This window comes from Martes martes, assembly GCF_963455335.1.
Source record: "Martes martes genome assembly, chromosome: 12".
NCBI classification, from domain to species: Eukaryota; Metazoa; Chordata; class Mammalia; order Carnivora; family Mustelidae; genus Martes; species Martes martes.
The window spans coordinates 41,831,856-41,848,499 of record NC_137900.1 but is presented as its reverse complement, the minus strand read 5'-3'; the positions used below and the strand labels follow the sequence as shown (position 1 = coordinate 41,848,499).

Here is a 16,644-nt window from a genome sequence, read left to right as displayed (position 1 = left end):
AGACAGAATTGTATTTTTTATACAGCAGAACTGTGTTATGTTCACTTTTCATTTTGAATCACAGAATATTAAAAAGATTTATACATAAGAACAAGATTGAATAAAACTAATTTTAACTACTTCATCAAGAACTTTTTTTTTTTAAGATTTTATTTATTTGAGAGAGAGAGAGAGCACAAACAAAGACAGTACAAGCAAGAGAGCACAAGGCAGGGGGAGGGATAGGGCCAAGGAGGAGGGGGATGGGTGGGACTGAGTGGGGAGAGGCAGAAGGGCAAGCAGACTCCCCGCTGAGCAGTGACACCCCCCCCCATGGGGGACTTCATCCTAGGACCCCGGGGGATCATGACCTGAGCCAAAGGCAGCTGCTTAACCAACTGAGACACCCATGCGCCCCTCCATCAAGAACTTTTTAAAGTGACTTAAGCAATGGACTATTGCTCTTGATGAGAAGAGCTGATAAATGTCGCACCTTTTTTTCAGCCTATCACAGACACCTCTCCCCTAATAACAATAAAAGGAAAGCACTATCAAAAAAGATCAAACAAGTATGAGAAAGAAACCATTGCTTTTGAAATTAGTGGACTTTAGTTGGAATTTCAGGAACTCAGGAGTTGGTTAAAGAATCCTATAATATCTTACTTCATTGTAGAACTTTTTTTTTTTAATGGTAAACTTAAAATTTGTGACAATAATGACAAAAGTTTAAAACAAAACTGTGCTTGTTTGAAGTTCAGGTTATTTTGCAATCTTTACTCAAGTATTCATATGCATTTTAGGAAATTGAGTATTTTCAACTATGAGTATTCCTATAGATTTTAGTGAAATTTAGACCTTTAAAATTTAGTTTATAAAATAAAAGTGGAATACTCTGCATTATGCTGACTGAGCCTGACATTTTTGTGCATTGTGTATTGATTGTAATTATGATGTAATTTTAAGAATAAATAAAATTTTCATAGATGCAACTCTGAATGAAGACTAGAACATTCTAAAATAGCATAACCTGCCATGTGGCCATTCATTTAACTTGACGACATCACTTATGTTGTATAGACTTAGCAGTTTTGCACTTGATCTTGCCATTTAATAGTCTATAACAATAGACATTGCTTTAGGTAGATTATTGATATAGAACATTTATATATGCCTCTCTAAATATCGAAAGGGAGAAAGCAAGAAGTGTCTTGAATACTCTTTTTTTTTAATGGAAATCTTTTTTTTTTCCTAGATTTTATTTATTTATTTGACAGAATAATAGGCAGAGAGGCAGGCAGAGAGAGAGGGAGAAGCAGACTCCCTGCTGAGAGAGGCAGAGAGGCAGGCAGAGAGAGAGGGAGAAGCAGACTCCCTGCTGAGCAGGGAGCACCACACTGAACTTCATCCCAGGACCCTGGGATCATGACCTGAGCTGAAGGCAGAGGCTTAACCCACTGAGCCATCCAGGCACCCCGAGTCTTGGATACTATTTAATTCATTTTTTTCTTTGCCTTTCATCTTGAGTTTCTTGGTTGATCATTTATCCTTTTTATTTAGCACATGGGAATTTTAGGACAAATGTGCCACTGAAACTTTACAGAGGCAGATGCAGAAAATTTACATTCTGATTACTCAGAATGACTGCTTAAATATTTTGGGGTTAAGGAATTATTTTCTAAATTCAATAATCTTACATTTTAAATTTATCAGCCAGCGATCTTCAGTGGCTACTTTAAGAATATCTACAAATATCTACAAATGTCCACTATCTGGTTTGCTATTTAACAATTCATAGCTATTAAAAGAAAAGTATTCTATCTTAGTAGGTGTGTGAACTATGCCTGGTGGAGCAATTTTATAGGATCCCTAACATATTAGTGATTATGTAAAGCATTTTATCTTAAAGAGATAAAGGGATACTGTCCCATCCCCTAGAGCCCAATGTCTTAGACATTTGAAGTGCTCAGTAAGTATCTGAATGAATGAAACGAAATTCACAGAGAAAATGTGAAATTATTCTTATTCCATCAGAAAATGCTCCCCTTCCCACCACCTTATAATTTGCTGCTTCATTTTGTATCGTGTTTAGTTCAGGAGCTGTGGAGGTACTTTATGTCCAAAATAGTCTCGTCACATTAAGCTAATCCCCTTTGAACATGCAACTCAATTTCTTTAATTAGCTTTAAAAATAAGGATCATTAAATCAGAGTGCCACCATCAATTACTGCGCAAGGGTTTGCCTGTTCAATAATGCATCAGAGTTGTGCTCTAATCAGTATTTCACTGAAAGATTTATGGAAAAGGAGGCCTCTCTCGCTTCCAAACTTGAAATACAGTTCTATTATGTCTAAAATTTTTTCCTGTGATTGCTACTGTTTTAGATGCTGTATTTCATTGAATACTCTTGGTATCCTATCCATTTTTGCATTTCATATTTGGGATCAGTTCCAGAGAGTGTTTTACAGCATTTTTGTAAATTCACAAGAAAATAGGCACTTTTCTTGTTCTGCAAGAAGAAAAGACAAGGTGCAGATTAAAAAAAAAAAAAGTCTGCATTTCTATGAGGTGCACCTGTTATGGCAAATTCCCCAGGGAGTGCTTTATTTTTTATTTCTCATTATGTTAAGGAGTAACAAACAAACAAAAAATGGGGAAATTGAACTAGCAATATATGCTTATAAATTTATTCAAAGTCTACCAAAAGTAAGGTTGTAAAAGCAGTGGTCATTTTTCTTGCTTAATGCAAGATAATATATATTTTAGCTTTGAAATGATAGAAATATCCATCAAATTGTATAAGCATTTGGGTTACTTTATTCTCATTGCTATTCTGTGAGTTTAGAATAGTTGAAATAACGGGACCAGTACACAGGTTTTGATAATCTATATAAAAATGCTTAAGGAAATTCAGTTTGATCCTAAGAAATCATTTTTCTAGACAGTTATATAAGTACTTCTGGGAAGATTGATGTTAGCCATTAAAACAGAGCTAATAATATTAACTTCCTTTTCAGTTAACAATCCAGAAGGGATATATGAAACATGAGAAGTCAGCATTTCAATATTTTTAGCAGATTTAGTTAAGGGCATCTGCATGTTTGAAGATGTTATATTTGGTTAAACTTAAGTACATAATCATATTTATATGATCAAAATATTTAAGACATTTATCTTTTCAAGTATTTTTGGAACAAAATTAATTTTGTATAATTATTGAAAAAATTTTTAATTTGGAATCTCATACAAATATATCAACCTTGTATCAGGGTGGGTCAACATACTTCAGTATAAAAGTATTAGATGACATAATGATTTTTTTTTATTCTAATTTGGTGTGCAATTAAATGATTACAAGTTATAAAAACTCATAATCTTTGAGAAAGAAACATCTACGTGTGCTAATGAGGTTAAAACGCACTTGCTGAGGATTCATTTTGACTTGAGCACTTGTTGAAGGATTTATTCTGTGGATGGGAATTAGCCAGTTGAATCCGTACCAAGCCTGCAGAGAGTCATACATCACAGTAATAGACTTGGCTTCACCTTCAGATAACCAGTTTCTATTCTCTTTCACTTAAGGTGAATGCCTGGTAATTGAACTTTAAAATCTGAGTTTCTATCAGAAGATTTAGCTTGATAATATGGAGGCTGTTCAAAGCACCTTCTTTCTTTCAGAGAAGTGTACGTTTTATCAGTCATCGGAGTGCCAGGTTCTGTGCTCTGATTTTATCACTTACCTTATAAACTTAAAAAAGAGAGAGAGAGAGAGAGAATTGACATACAGCAAAATTAAGTAGTTCAAGGATTTTTTTTTTTATAAATTGATTGTAAACCTACAACTCTTCACCTAAATCAAAGTACAGGAAATTATTAACACTCCACAATACTCTGTATCCCCTTAGTTGGTCCTCATCCTCTTCCCAAAGGATCACTTTTTTTTTTCCAGCCTATGTGAGGTAAAATTGACATATAACTGTGTAAGTTTAAGATATACAAAGTGATATTTGATACACACATACGTAGTGAATTATTACTACAGTGAGGTTAGTTAACATATGTCACCTCCGTAATAATGTTTTTTTGTGTGTGTGGTTTAAACGTTTAAGATCTACTCACTTAGCTTTCAAATATACCATAGAGTACTGTTAACTATAGTGACCACACTGTACATTAAATCCCCAGAAAGTGGGACACCTGGGTGGCTCAGTTGGTTAAGCAGCTGCCTTCGGCTCAGGTCATGATCCCAGCGTCCTGGGATCGAGTCCCACATCGGGCTCCTTGCCCCGCAGGGAGCCTGCTTCTCCCTCTGCCACTCTGTCTGCCTATGCTCGCTCGCGCTCTCTCTCTCTCTGACAAATAAATAAATAAAATCTTTAAAAAAAAAAATAAAAAATAAATCCCCAGAAAGTTCTTGTAACTGGAAGTTTGTACCCTTTGATCAACACCTCCCCACGTCCTCCAGCCCCTGGCAATCACCAGTCTACTCTCGGTTTATGTGAGATTGGCTTTTTTAGATTCCTTGTAGAAATCAGATTCATATACTATTTTGACTGTTACCCATAAGTATTTGAATTTTATATAAATGCAATCTGAGTATACATGCTTTGTTCCTGGCTTTGTCTTCACTTTGTGTCTGTGATTTTCCTTCTTGTTATTATATGTAGCTGTAGTCCCTTTCCATTCTTCATTGTAGGAATGTACTAGACTATATCTGTACTTTGTTGATAGTAAGTTTTTACTAGTTTTTGGCTATTATAAACAGAACTGCCATAAACGTTCTAGTACATGTCCTTTGCTGTTCATTAAATATGGATTTCTCTTGGACGTTTACTTACGAGTGAAATTTCTGGGTCTTAAGGTATGTATTCAGCATTTGTAGATTCTGCCAGTTGATTGCCAAAGAGTTGTGGGTCTGTGCTCTCACTACAATGTAAGAAAATTTTCATGGCTCCACCATCAGTGCTTACGCTTGCTACTGTCAGCTTTAAATTCCTCTTTTTCTAATTGTAGGCATTCTGGGGGGGTATGTTGTAGTATCATATGATGACTAATGATGCTTTTCATATGCTTTTGATCATTTGGATATCCTCGTTTGTGGAGTTCCTGTTTTAAGTCTTTTGCCAATTTTTCTACTGGTTTGTCAGTCTTTACAGACTTATAACAGGTTTTTTTTATATTTTCTGAATACAACTTTGTTGGACATTTGTATTGCAACTGTCTTTTTTTTTTTTTTTTTTTTGCTTTGTGTCTTGCTTTTTGACTCTCTTAGTTATATGTTTTGATGAACAGAGGGTTTTTTTTATTTTAAAAAAGTCTAATTTGTGTAACTTTTCCTCTATTTGTATTGCCTTTTTTGTCCTACTTAAGAATCATTGGTTATGCCAAGGATATAGATATTTTCTCTCAGAAGCTTGTTTTAGCTTCTAAATTTAGGCTGTGTATGAGGTAAAGTATGTATGTTAATCTGTCCGTTTGAACCAGAACCATTTATTGAAAAGATCATTCTTTTCTCCCTTACATTGGCACACTAAATCACGTGGCCACATATATATGGCTCTGTTTCTAAACTTTAGGTTGTATTCAGCTTTTTAAAATAATTTTATCATTTTATTTTATTGTTTTTAAAAGATTTTATTTATTTATTTGACAGACAGAGATCACAAGTAGGCAGAGAGGCAGGCAGAGAGAGAGGGGGAAGCAGGCTCCCTGCTGAGCAGAGAGCCAGATGCTGGGCTTGATCCCAGGACCCTGAGATCATGACCTGAGCTGAAGGCAGAGGCTTAACCCACTGAGCAGCCCAGGCACCCCAATTTTATCATTTTAAATGCAATCTTTTTTTAAGTTTTAGTTTCTGTTTTTTTTTTTTTCCTAGGAAATAGAGCTGTTTTTTAAAATATTGACTCTATCAACTTTATTTAGAATGTTGTTCAGATCTTTCATATCCTTCATTTCCCCTTCCCCCATTCTATCAGTTACTGAAAGGGATAAGTTATAATCTCTATTTATGATTGTGAATTTGTCTGTTTCTCATTTGGATCTGAGTCCTTTGGCCCTACAAATTTTGAGATTATATTTTTGTTTTTATTTTTTTAAGATTTTATTTATTTATTTGACAGGAGGAGACCGTAAGCAGGGGGAGCAACAGAGGGAGAAGGAGAAGCAGGCTCCCCATTGAGCAGGGAGCCCTGTTTGGGCTGGGATCCCAGGGTCCTGGGATCATGACCTGAGCTGAAGGCAGACGTTTAAAGATGGAACAAGCCCAGGTGCCCCTGAGGTTATATTTTTAGATGACTTACACTGTCTTGTCTTTTCCTGAATTGAGCCTTTATCTATATGAATTGTCCCTCTTTATCTCCAGTAATGCTTCTTGACTTAAAGTCTGTTCATCTGATACTAGGGCAGGTATACCAGGCATCTTCTGTTTAATGTATATATAGTGGACCTTTCTCCTTTCATCTTTATCTTTTCTGTTATTAACTTGTGTCTTCGGTGAATAGCATCTATGTGTTTTGTTGTGTTATACAATCTTAAAATTGTAGTTATTTAATTATTAATAAACTTTAATTGACCTTTTTTTCTTTTTTTCTTGTTTATTCATTTTTTTGGTATTAGTTCACTTTTTATTTCGTCTTCTTCTGTTAACACGCTACTGATACTTAATTTTATTATTCTTTTAGTGGTTACCCTAAAGATTATAGTAAGTAACCTTGGCCTATTTGAGTCAACTTTTTAAAAAAACCTTACTTTGTGATAATTATACATTCTCAATAATTTTTTAATATTGTATAGAGTGGTCCTCTATGTACTTCAGCAGGTTATCTCCAGTGGTAATGTCTTGGTAATTAAAATAAAATATCAAAACCATGGAAACTGATAATGGTTTAATGTCTATTATTTTTTTTTTCAGTCTGTGCCATTCTTTCTCTCGCATAGATTTGTGTAATCACCATGACAGTCTAGATACTATTCCATCACCACAGTGATCTCTCTGTGCTACTCATTAATTGCTATACCCTGTTCCCTCCCTGCCACCATCCCTGTCCCCTGGCAACTTTTCTGTCTTCATAATTAAATCATTTTAAGAATTTTATAAACATAGTCATAATGTATGGGACCTTTGAAATTCTCCTTTTTTCATTCCACATGATGCTATTGTGAACCATCCAAGTTGTTGTGTGTATTCATCTTTTCTTCCTTTTTATTGGTTAGTATTATTCCATGGTATACATGTACCTCTTAAGAGACCCTTTGTTTCTTTCCAGTTTTTCACTCTTGTAGATAAAGCTGCTGCATGGTTTTGTGTGTGCATAATTTTAATTTCTGTATGATAAGTGCCTAAGAGTGTAATTGCCATGTTGTAGGATAAATGCATGTTTAGTTTTTTTAGACACTGCCAAACTCTTTGACAGAGGGATTCTACCATTTTACATTCCTGCCAGCACTGCACAAGCAGGCCACATTCTCACTTCTCACCAGCATTTGGTGCTGTCACTATTTTTTATTTAATCATTCTGATAGGTAGGTATATAGTGATATTCTTTGTGCTTTTAATTTACATTTCTCTAATAGATAATGGTGCTGAATATCTTCTGTGTTCTTATTTGCCATCCACATATCCTCTTTGGTGATATGTCTTTGTTCCTTTTCTAATTGAATCTTCTTTGGCATGGGGATTTGAGTTTTTTTCCCTTTAGGCCAGACATGAGTCTTTTGTCAGATATATAATCCTTAACTTATTTTGATTTTACTTTAATTAGAACTTTTGCTACTTCTTGGAAAATGAAAGGAACTTAGTACAGTTCAACCTCCTGTACCCTACATGTGTCTTCTGTGTAATTATTATGTACGTACCTATATTTCATTTCATTCCTACCTATATTTAAAACTCCACAGATTTTGTTTATTGTTTTAAGACATTGCCATTGATTTATTCCCTTAAAAAAAAAAAAAAAGATTTATTTATTTATTTTAGAGAGAGCGTTCAAGAGCGAATGGGGGCAGGGCAGAGGGAGAGAGAGAATCTCAAGCAGACTCCTTGCTGAGTGCAGAGCCTGATGCAGGTCTCCATATCATGACACCAAGACACAAACTCAGCTGAAACGAAATCAGAGGCTTAATAGCGCCACTCAGGTGTACCCCAATTTACTTAAATCTTTAAACCCTTTTTTGTGCTCTTCAGTCTTTTTAGTGCATTAGGGAAATTTCTTGAGGGATCTTTTATGTTTCTGAGAATTTACTTGTGTATTTCTTTCGTAGAATTCTGAAGCAGTTCTATCTCTGTGTGTGTGTGTAGGGAAGGTATTCTGAAAATGCTAAGTTGACTTTTTTTTCATTTTTAGTTTTTTAAATTCTATTGTCTTCTGTTTTTCATTGATTAACTTGGAAGTTTAGTTGTCAGTTTTATTCTTCTTTGACGATAAGGTGCCTTTTTGTTCCCTCTGTCTTGGCCTTCAGCAGTTTTACTCTGACGTGCTGTGGTAGTCAGCCTCTGGGATGGACACAGATGATCCCTGCCTTCTGGTATTTACACTCTTGTGTGATCTTTTCTCTTTGAGTGTGGGGTCGCTTTATTGATTTGCTTCTGATGACTAGAATATGGCAGAAGTGATTGTTTCTTCCTGATACCTTTAAAGATTTTTTTTACAGCACTTTCTATAAATTTTCTGATTGATCTCAATGGAAGGGTTAACTCTGATGGAGCTCTTCCCACAGGGTCAGCTTAATTGTGTATAGAACCAAAGAGAATTTTTTTGTTTTCTTGGGATGCTGTTACAGAAGCAGCTCTCTTAGCACACCTCCAAATAAGTGGCTTGCTAGACGGAAGGATACTGTCCTTCAAGGCGTATCTATGGCTAATGCTCAGAGCGTAAAACACTTACTTTCAGACATTTTCTTGTGTGTATTTCTGCAGCTGTCCCCAGGTAAATGTGCATTCATCAGAGTCATTTTTAGAGCTGTTTTGCCTGTCATAATTATTTTTATAGTTATGTGACTTTGTTATATAATATAAAAATTTATGGCAAAGGAATTTTTTCTGTGAAAACTTACTTAAATTCTTTTGAAAGACTACATAAACGAATTGATAAAACAGTTATTGGCAAATTGGTTGTGCGTAGTAAAACTGTAAAACACTGAAGAAAGATCTCATAAAAATCCGGGTTTCTTAAATGAAATTATTTCTCAAGTGTCCACATTCTTGCTTCATCTTAAAGAGACTGAGATGGAAAATAATGCCATATTAAATGAGTGCAGTTCATGTAAAAAAGAAGTGGGGAGCTCTCATGCATCAAGATATTTGTGAATGAATGCATCCATGCTTTAAGTTAAAATAAAGTACTTAGGGTTATGTATCTGTCCTGTGTTATGAGTTCTACCTTATCTGGCCTTTTGAAATAACAACCAATTTCTGTTCTGACTGCATCCTATTTTTTTAATTAAAGATTTTGTTTATTTATTTATTTAAGAGAGGGAGAGAGAGAGAACACAAGTGGACAGAGAGGTGGAGGGACAAGCAGACTCCCTGCTGAGTGGGGATCCTTACCTGGGGAGGATCCCAGGACCCTGGGATCATGACCTGAGTGGAAGTCAGACACTTAAACAACTGAACCACCCAGGACCCCCCTGACTGCGTCTTAAAAGAAGGCTTGATCTATACTTCTAAATGTGAAGGGTGTTTCATCCTGCCTTTTTACAAAGAATTTTGACTTTTTAATTGAGTAATTTACATAATCTTCATTTTATTATGTTTTAGGTATTAACACGAATTCAGATCCATAAATTAATATGTTTATTTACTAAAACCATAAAAAGCCTTTTTAGATTGAAATATTCAGCCAGAACTTAAACAGAGAACAGATAATTATTTAGTGACTCTTGCTCATTTACTAGCAACTTCCATAAATCATACAGATTGTTTATCTGTATATAAAAATCACCAGATAGTTGTGTTTTCTTCTGTTTATTTTATATTTATAAACCAAGATGGGAGTCAAGCTTTTTAAATTAAACATTTATGCTGTGTCTGCTATGAACAGGTCTATCAAGACAAATAAGATCCATTCCTCTTTCTCAAGGAGATTATAGCTCGGATAGCCATTTTATTAAATAGTTATGGCAGAGTCAAAGGTGCCTTTGTGCTTTTTTCTGCACATTTAAGAACAACCCTTTTGTATGATGATATAATTAAATTGTAGTTTTTAAATACGTGATCTCTTTAACCTCTACTCTTACATTTACATAGACCTCAGGGGCCAAGAGGAGACAGGAGGAGTCATTGACATTGGTAAAAGCCTTAACAAATTTGGAAAAGACCACTGATACTCAGTACTTTTCTATGATTCTCATAGTACTGAACTTGTTCTGGTCCTGTAACTTTACTTTTGAGTGCCTTCACACCTAGTCTTCCATAAAATCAGAACTTCTGTTTCACCAGTTAACTTCATACAGATGAACTCTCTATTCTTGGAATGTGATTTGTTCATTCTGGCTTACCGTAGCAGAAGTCCAAATATTTTTCTCCTATGGAAACATACTATAGGCATGAGGTCTTGGTGTGTGGGATCCTCAGCCTGTCACAGATTTCATTATGCCATCTGCTTCAACCTGAGCGGTGTATCTTCTGCTGGCAGAGTTTACTGAAGTTGCCATGGCTCAGGATTAAAAAAAAAAAAAATTCAAATTTGGCATAAGGAGTTTTCTTTTGAAAAAATAATAATTGATCATTCCTGCTGTAGATTTTAAAATAACCATTTGAAAGGATTCCCAGAACCCTCTTCTCAACTCAGTGATCTCTCTTTCATCTGTGATTGTAGATAGCCAGTATAATATAAGCCAGTATAAGTTGGGTTATTGGTAACTTTGTTAACTTACTGAGTCTTCTATTTAATTTTAAGGACAGGTAACAAGCTCTTAGGCATGGATTAGTGATATGTTATAAAATATTTTGATTGCTCTGTCAATGTAAATTTTACCTAATGTCTTATTTCTAGAAATGATACCTCAAATGACCATTTCTTATGTGTATAGTACATAGGAACACCTTCTTGAAAAAATCCAGATCATAGTCTACTTATTAGGTGTGTGCCTTTGTGTAATATTGTCATCTGAAAAATGGAAATAATGATAGTGGAAGAGTTGTTGGGGAGATGAAATCAGAGTAAGTCCCTAAAAAAATTAACATTTATTCTGCACATGTATATTGAATACCAGCTCTGTGCAAGGCACTCCTGTAGAGAATGAAGGACATAAGAGAGAATAAAATAGTCCAATTCCTTCACTGGGGAATTCTACATTCTAGTGTGTCCACAGAGATTGGGATGGAAGCTCCCTGACAACAGGGTCCATGGCAAGTGCCAAGAAGAAAAACAGAACAGGGTAGGCTCGTGGAGCTAATGGTGGGATGCTGTCTTGGGTAGCGGTGTCAGGGAGGGCTTCTCTGGGATGAAGTTGAGCACACCTGTATGAAATTAAGCAATAAGCATGTAGATGTTGGGGGAAGGATGTATGTGGCTGATAGAGTGAGCACTTTGCTTTGAGGAACTGTGAAGGGGTCGGTGTAACTGCATCCTGCTGGGTGAGGGACACAGTGCAGGAGATGAGTTCAGAGAGTGATCCAAAAGCATTACTGATTTACTCTTTCTGATAAATAATTGTGAGTAAAATTTTGCAGTACAGACATCCTACAGAAACGGGAAATTATTTAGCTTTAACCTGATAATCTGTGATAGACACATACAAGTAATCATAGAATGTTTTTCCAGAATGGAATGATCTTTTTTGTCATTGTTATTACTTATGTCATTGTATCTGGAGTTAGCCAAACTGCAAGGCTTGAGGGTACAATCCTCCAGATTTCCAACTCTGTTGGAGACTTGATACCAGGAGCAAACAGTTAAGGTCTGACTATGATGTTAGAGGGAAGAATCCACAAAAGACCACCTTTACTTCTGAGATGAACTCCAAGTTCTGGATGTTCCCCAAACCACCCTCAGGTATGATGATTCAGTATAAGGACCTACAGAATTTATTGGAAGCTTTTCTACTCATGCTTATGGTCCATTGAAAGGAAAGGATACAGGTATAAAATCAGCAAAAGAAGAGACACATAGTACAGCCTGAGGATTTCAAATATGAAGCTTCCATTTTCCTCACAAAATGTTTCCTTTTCAGAATTGGTGTGTGACAGTATGCACGGAGTCTTGCCAACCCAGGAAGCTCACCTGAGTTTGGTGTTCAGAAACTTTATTAGGGTATCATTTCATAGGCATGTTTGACTGCCTGTGTGATTTAGCTTATTGTCAGTTTGGGCTGGTATCTTGTGGACTTGGCGTTCACCATGAATATCTGGAAGCTCCAAGGGTTTAGAGGTTCTTTCCCAGGAGCTGGGAATACAGGTCAGACCTCTTTTCAGGAAAGACCACATTCTTTGCTATGTATATTATTCTAAAAATTCAAGAATAAAAAAGATTAAATGGCCCTCTCTCTCAGGGACAACTAATGTTATTATAATATTTTATAATGTGTATATTTTTCCACATTTAATATAAATATAAACATCTTTTTTGAATGTGCACTGTGTCATACTGTACACATTGGTCGATAACTAGCCTTTTGCACTTCAGCGTGCATGTGAGTATGTATGTTTGTGTGTGTTTTAATGACTACCTTAAAGTTGAACACTGGAGGTAGGTTTTGACATTTTTCTTATCTAATAACCAATGCTGCATTGAGCATCCTTATACACACATCTTTGTGTATTCTCCTTTTTCTCTTTGAAATTAATTTCTTGAAATTCAAGCTCAATCAAAGGGTATGGAAATTTTGAAATTCATATGTAGTTTATTATTACTCCTCTGGATGTTTTCTACGAAATAGTTTATAGAATGTCAGACTTGTTAATAACCTTCATATTGCTCTCAGGTAAACACTACAACATCGGCAATTTCAAATGTTGAATATGCTCACATTCCACATCTCAGCCCAGCTGTAATTCCTCCTCTGCAAAATGAATTGTTCTTATCATCTTCAAATAATGGGAATCTGGAAGCATTTATAGGATCTGGTACTACACATGTCAATGGGAAACCTGCTTGTGATGAATTTGATCAACTAATCAAAAATATGGCCCAGGTAAGAATATTTCTTCTTGTTAGTTACAAAGCGTAATCAAGTCCTGAATAATTGGAAGAATATATATATGTTTATATTACATTATATAAATATCTAATATATATTGTTAAATATATTTATGAGGACATTTTTAACATCTGAAAAAATTGAAATGGAAAAGAAGTGGATTTTGTGTGAGATTAGATGGTCAAGAAATTTTTGTTTCATTTTTCTTTTTTTTTAATTCTTCAGGATCAATAATAAAATACATCATTCTAGGTGATGAGCGATAAATGTTATCTGAGGAAATTCTTCTAAACTATTTTTTTAAACTTAGTAATACCACTAATAAAATAACTGAATTGAGTGATTAACTTTCAGTTTTATTTTTTGCCTTGTTTCCTGAACAGGGTCGCCACGTAGAAGTTTTTGAGCTCCTCAAACCTCCATGTGGAGGCCTTGGGTTTAGTGTTGTGGGACTCAGGAGCGAAAACCGGGGTGAACTGGGAATATTCGTGCAGGAGATCCAAGAGGGCAGTGTGGCCCACAGGTAAGACTTTCATGGCATCTTCTCTGTTTTTGATACTGTATTCAGAAGGTGTTGAAGACCTTAGGAAAATTTAGAGAAAGAAAATGAATAAAAACAAAAACTTAATGTAATCTCTTATTAATCCGTTTTTAGAAATTTTTAACATTACTGTGATAAAAAGCAAGTCCTTGGAAGGGAGAGTATCTTTTAAATGCAGTGATAATCACTTTTTTTTTTTTTTTAATAATTAGTTCTTCTTTGACTACCATAGTGCTCCTTAGAATGGCCAGTTTTACCTTTTTTTTTTTTTTAAAGATTTTATTTATTTATTTGACAGACAGAAATCACAAGTAGGCAGAGAGGCAGGCAGAGAGAGAGGGAGAAGCAGGCTCCCTGCTGAGCAGAGAGCCCGACGCGGGGCTCGATCCCAGGACCCTGGGATCATGACCCAAGCCGAAGGCAGAGGCTTTAACCCACTGAGCCACCCAGGCGCCCCAGTGATAATCACTTTTTAAAAAGGAAGGAAAGGAAAATTTGAGTAGGACATTAGTCTCATGATTATTAAGTGGGCTCTTTTTGATTAGATTTAAAAGTTGCAGTATAGGAAAGTATACAAGTGACCCATGATAACTTGAGCTGTATTTTATTAATATGTTCAAAACAACAACTAAACGTATCTACCTTTGCTTTTATCTAAGACAAAACATACCGGTTGAGTGAGTAGCTATAAAGAAGATGGCTTTTAAATGGGAGAGATTGATTAGGAGTGGATAACTGGAGCCCAGACTTAAATTTTTGAAAGTAAAATTGCAGGGAAAAGTTTAAAAAGTGTGAACATTAGAAAACTGGCTTAAAAGTAACCTGAAAATATATGCCAAAGAAACTGTCATTTTCTTGAGAGTTGTCAGATGTCTTCTACCCCTTTATTCATTCCTGTTAGAGATGGAAGATTGAAGGAAACCGATCAGATCCTTGCTATCAATGGACAGGCACTTGATCAGACAATTACACATCAGCAGGCTATCAGCATCCTGCAGAAAGCCAAAGATAATGTCCAGCTAGTTATTGCCAGAGGCTCATTGCCTCAACTCATCAGCCCCATAGTTTCCCGGTCTCCATCTGCAGCCAGCACAATTTCAGCTCACTCTAACCCGGTGAGTACGTAAGATTTGTAAAAGGGACAGATATTATTTTTCTAGTTCTTTTTGGTAGTCTACAGATTTCCGTTTCTTGTAGGTCCCTGTATTTCATGAGTTTTTCCTATTTTATTCTTTTATCTCTCCCTCACTGGAATATTAGTTATTTAACTATAATTAAGTTACTACTTTCTAAGTCAACTTTTACCTTTCTTTATGTATTCTTCTAGTTAACCACATTCCTCAAAAAAAAAAAATCCATTTTTCAATAAACCTGATTCTATCTTTAGACAGATAATAGTCTTGTTTTTGCTTTATAAATTATAGAATTAGAGTCTTTGAGTTAGCAGTCAGTGACTTTAAGGAGTCCTCTAATTTGAAATCCTGTGAAGCAAGATTTTATAGAAGATAATCTTAACAGGTGATGATTTTTCCTTGATCTTTTTCTTTTTTTAGAAGTTCTACAAAGGATCTTGCTAATCAGTGCCTATCTTCAACTGGTTAAATGCGGTTACTAAAAAGATATATTGATAATTTCAAGAATGACTATATCAATAGCAGTAACAATCTGTTGAAAGGGAAGTATACTAAATGAAAGGGGCATTGTTAAGGCTTATTATTATATCCAAACTCCATTATTTGATACCAGTCACAAAATGATATTCACAAAAATCTCAGTCATAATAAAATTTTAGTTTTCCCCAATTTTTTCAAATTCATATAGGAGTTTTGTTTTCAGGTTCACTGGCAGCATGTGGAGACTATTGAACTGGTGAACGATGGATCTGGACTAGGATTTGGCATCGTTGGAGGAAAAGCAACTGGAGTGATAGTAAAAACCATTCTGCCTGGAGGAGTAGCTGACCAGGTAAGCTACTCCAGTAGGTGTTTTATGTTGCTTTATCAAATTATATGCCGTCATCTTTTATATTTTCTCTTAGGAAGAAGAAAGTTTGGCCTTATGTAATGTCAAAGAAGCTTTTGTTTTGCGGGGCTTTTCTGAAAGTGTGTTCTTAACCCTGGGAGAAAGATCTTTGAAAAGGAACATTGATGTTAAGTTACAGTTCTATTTATTTATTTTTTTAAAGATTTATTTATTTCAGAGAGAGAGAGAGAGAGAATGAGAGGGCAAGGGGGAGGGTGGAGGGAGAGGGAGTGAAAGAATCTCAAGCTGACAGCTGAGGGCTGGGCTTGATCCCAGGACGCTGAGATCATGACCTGAGCCAAAATCAAGAGTTGGGGGCTTAACCAGCTGAACCAGTTACAGTTACAGTTTTAGGCAATGATCTTAAGACTCTTGTAGAACGACAGACTAAAGCCCAGGTTATGGATTTGATCATTATAGAGGTAGCCACCCTTTATTTTATGATCACAAATCGTATTTGTAAAACTAGTCAGCTGCTTTACAGCCACAAGGTATTATGGAAGGAAAAATATTTTATTATTGAGAGAAAAAACAAGTCCCTTTAGTGATGGGTCACTTGTGTCGTCTTTGTAAATGAAGCACAGCCTATTTTTATCACTCGGAGTGGTTTGTGCTGGTATTGCCATTTATGTTCTGTGACACTGCTGGAGTATATGTGAGAAACATTGTTATAAAGTTACTGGTTATAACTTATATTTTAATTTGAGAAGTTCTAGTGTTAAGTGACTTTTTCTTTGGTTATAACATTTTGTTATAAAGTCGTTTATTTTTGCATTGTATGTTTAAACTTAACCTAGTAAGTCAGTTCATGGAATATTTCTCATATTCCTAAATGAAATGCCTGTTTAATGGCAGCTTTATCAGTAGAGGTATTGACAGTAGCACAGTAATAGGAATATTTCCTCCCTTTTAAATATTAACCAGCCTCTAACAGTATTTAATGAAATTCCCCTAGTTGACTGCTCTGC

General features: G+C 35.4%; 1 protein-coding gene across 1 annotated transcript in view; it reads left to right on the top strand.

Annotated features, from left to right (window-relative positions):
- MPDZ (multiple PDZ domain crumbs cell polarity complex component) overlaps positions 1-16,644 on the top strand; it is a 156,602-nt gene that overhangs the window by 38,694 nt on the left and 101,264 nt on the right. The window contains exons 4-7 of the mRNA XM_080819599.1: positions 12,898-13,107; positions 13,497-13,636; positions 14,556-14,769; positions 15,491-15,619. Coding sequence (XP_080675725.1) covers positions 12,898-13,107; positions 13,497-13,636; positions 14,556-14,769; positions 15,491-15,619 — 693 coding nt within the window. The remainder of the gene's footprint in view (positions 1-12,897; positions 13,108-13,496; positions 13,637-14,555; positions 14,770-15,490; positions 15,620-16,644) is intronic.